Source organism: Carlito syrichta, unplaced genomic scaffold (assembly GCF_000164805.1).
Source record: "Carlito syrichta isolate Samal-C Ts95f unplaced genomic scaffold, Tarsius_syrichta-2.0.1 Scaffold301903, whole genome shotgun sequence".
NCBI classification, from domain to species: Eukaryota; Metazoa; Chordata; class Mammalia; order Primates; family Tarsiidae; genus Carlito; species Carlito syrichta.
In genome coordinates, this window is record NW_007245999.1 from 3,505 (window position 1) to 6,287 (window position 2,783).

Below are 2,783 nucleotides of genomic sequence, written 5' to 3' on the forward strand. Positions count from 1 at the left end.
AAAAGGATAGAGCGGCCTGGTGCTGGGTCCTCAGCCCTGCCTCTACCCCTGGATCCAGTCCCCGTACTCCATTCTGTGGCCAGGTTCCTGTCAGGCACAGACCACCAAGTCCTGTCTGCTCCCACCCCAGATACACTACCTCCCAGCCTGGGGTCCCAAGAGCCACAGGCTCTGGCCCAGATGGGTGCTGTCACCAGCGGGAGCCCATGGAGGGTGGCAGCGGGCACACTCCCTCACTCAGACTCAGAGTTCTGTGGCAAACCACAGAAGCATTCGCTCCAGCTGGGCCCTGGGGAGGGAGATACCCAGCTGTTCTTGTTTCTAGACTGAGACAAGCCCAAGGTTAGGTAGGGGCTGACTCCTGACATGCCGGGCAGCCAGGGGCTCAGGGCCAGGCCCCAGGAAGGGTAGTGCGGAGCCTCAGACTCAGCTGGGTGGAATTACCCTGAGGGGACAGGAGGCACAGTGACCATCAGGATCTCGGGGTTAAGTCTGTACCATCCACGACAACAGCGCGTGTGGCTGCAGGAGCAGTTGCATGTGATGGGAGTGTTGGGCCCTGCCACTTGACGGTTATCTGGCAGGGGGTGGCGCTTCGTGGGTCCGCACTGGGTGCAGAGGGCAGGGCCTGGCTGGCATCTGCCTGGACCCAATCAAGTTTCTGCCCCACCTTCCTTTGCCACCCCTGGCACTGTGGCCTCCACACCAGTTGGACCTCTGCCTCAGCTGTGTGGTATCCCAGAGGACTCTGCCCCTCACTGCCCCCCGCAGCTTAGCTTGGTTTCTGCACAGGTCTCCTCACTGACCCAACACAGTGGCCCATCTGATGGTGTCCCCCTCGCCTAAGCCCTCCGTGGGCTCCCAGTGGCCTCCAGTTCTAAGCCCAAACTCTCCAGGCTTGAGAAGCTGCTTCCTGGCCACACACCCAGGGTGTTTTGTTCTTCCTTCCTGGGCATCACGCGCCACCTGCTGGCCCATTCTTTGTGCTTCTGCCCTTGGACAAGGCCCCAGCACCACCTCCTCCAGGAAGCCTTCCCTGATCTCGGCACATTTGCCTATTGGTCACTTACCACATTAGTGGCAGGCTCCCTCTTTGCCCAGTGCCTGTCTCCTCCACTCCACTGGAAACCCTCAGAGCCAGGCACCCGGCAGAGCATCCTGGGAGGCCTCCGGAAGTGTGTGCAGAACGGATGCCACCAGAACCTGTTGTTCCTGAAGCCCAGCGACTCTACCTGCATCCGTGTCTCTCGGGGGCAGCCCAAGTCGAGTCAGCCAGATGGGAAGTCATACCTGCTCCACACCTCTTCTCCTCTCCCAACCCCTGCTCTGTTAGACTGTGGGACACCCCCCAGGGCCAGGACACCACCCAGCACTGTTTTTCTGGAGCAGGGGTTGGGCACCCACGGCTGCTTGTGGTTCTCTGGTCCCCAGGCCTAGGCTCCTCCGCGCTCCTTGTCTGTGACTGTGTAAATACACTTTATTTTCCATCTTTCCCGCCTGGGCGACATGTGGAGTGTGGACAGGCAGTGTGCAAAATGGTGGTGGGCAGTGATCGGGGCACATGGGAGAGCCCCGCGGGTGCCTGCCTGGTCCCCAGGCTGCGTAACACTGAAGAGTGGGCGACCAGGAAGGGGGGACTGAGCAGGGGTCCCCACCCCAGGAAGCGCCAGGGAGATTGCTTGTGACGCTAGTCTACTGGAGGCTTCAGGAGCCCCACCAGGGTCAGCCCTGAGGGTCACAAGGCCCGGCAGGGGGAAGAGGTGGCCTAGGGGTGTCGTTGGACTTTGGCACTGTCCTCGGCTCTGACCCAGCAGACACGGGACCACCAGGCAGAGGGGAGGGAGGCAGCTCCCGGAAGCCCCTGTCCTGGGGCCTGGCCCCGGCCTGAGGACACAGGAAGTGGGGTGGAGGCCGAGGACCCCAGGGAGAGGTTCCCTTCTCTCGTGGGCCAAGACGGGTGACGTGAGCGTCTTCCAGGGGAAGATGTGGGGCACCAGGGAGGGGTCTCCTCGTGTCCTCGTGGCTGTCCTGGCCCCAGGGAAGCAGGGTGACACTGCCCAGACCTGGGCTGCTTCCCGCTGGCTACTGCCCCAGGTGGCCCTGCACACAGTGGGGGGGACTTTGGTTTCTGCTGCAGGGGCCACGACGACACCTGCACCAGGCAGGAAAGCCCTGCCTGGCCATCTGTCCCTAGCAGCCAGGCTCCCCTGGAGGGGGCCAGGGGCTGGTCAAGGGTCCTGTGTCGCCAGGGACACCGTGGGGTGCAAATGTCCAGCCCAGAGCTGGTCCTCCTTCCTCAGGCTTGCCCGAGCTCCCGTGCCCCTCCCAGTAGGGCCGCCCTTGTCCCAGAAGGAAGCCTGCTGGGAGGAGGGAGACTCCTGCTCGTTCAGTCCTGGGCCCTCTGGGTCGCTTGTCCCCTGCCCTCGATGCCAAGTGGGCGGCCCCTCCAGGCACCCCTGGAGTTCCAGAGGGCCCGGAGGGGTTCCCACCACAGTGGGCCAACACTGCTGGAGAGGGAGAGCCTGCCCGGGGTCCGGGGCCGCCTCAGGCCGGGCCCTACCCTCCGCCGCCTCCGGGCTTCACCCGGGGGGCCGAGCCACAGCGCCTGAGTCCTCAAGTGCAGCCGGGCTGCCGGCGCCCGCGGCGGTGGCCTCCTGCCTCAGTTGTCCAGGCCCTGGCTGTAGGGTGCGGCCAGCTCGTCGGCGTCGCTGTCCGAGCTGCCCTCGCTGTCCTTGGCCGGCCGCTCCAGCCGGCGGAAGAAGCGCGCGTCGCGCGGGGACAGC

The 2,783-nt window shown here is 64.6% G+C and overlaps 1 protein-coding gene across 1 annotated transcript in view; it reads right to left on the reverse strand.

Moving 5' to 3' along the window:
- Window positions 1–2,659: 2,659 nt before the first annotated feature.
- The window catches only part of EVI5L (ecotropic viral integration site 5 like), an 18,650-nt gene continuing 18,526 nt past the window's right edge, over window positions 2,660–2,783 (reverse strand). Inside the window, exon 17 of the mRNA XM_008055637.2 lies at window positions 2,660–2,782. Coding sequence (XP_008053828.1) covers window positions 2,660–2,782 — 123 coding nt within the window. The remainder of the gene's footprint in view (window position 2,783) is intronic.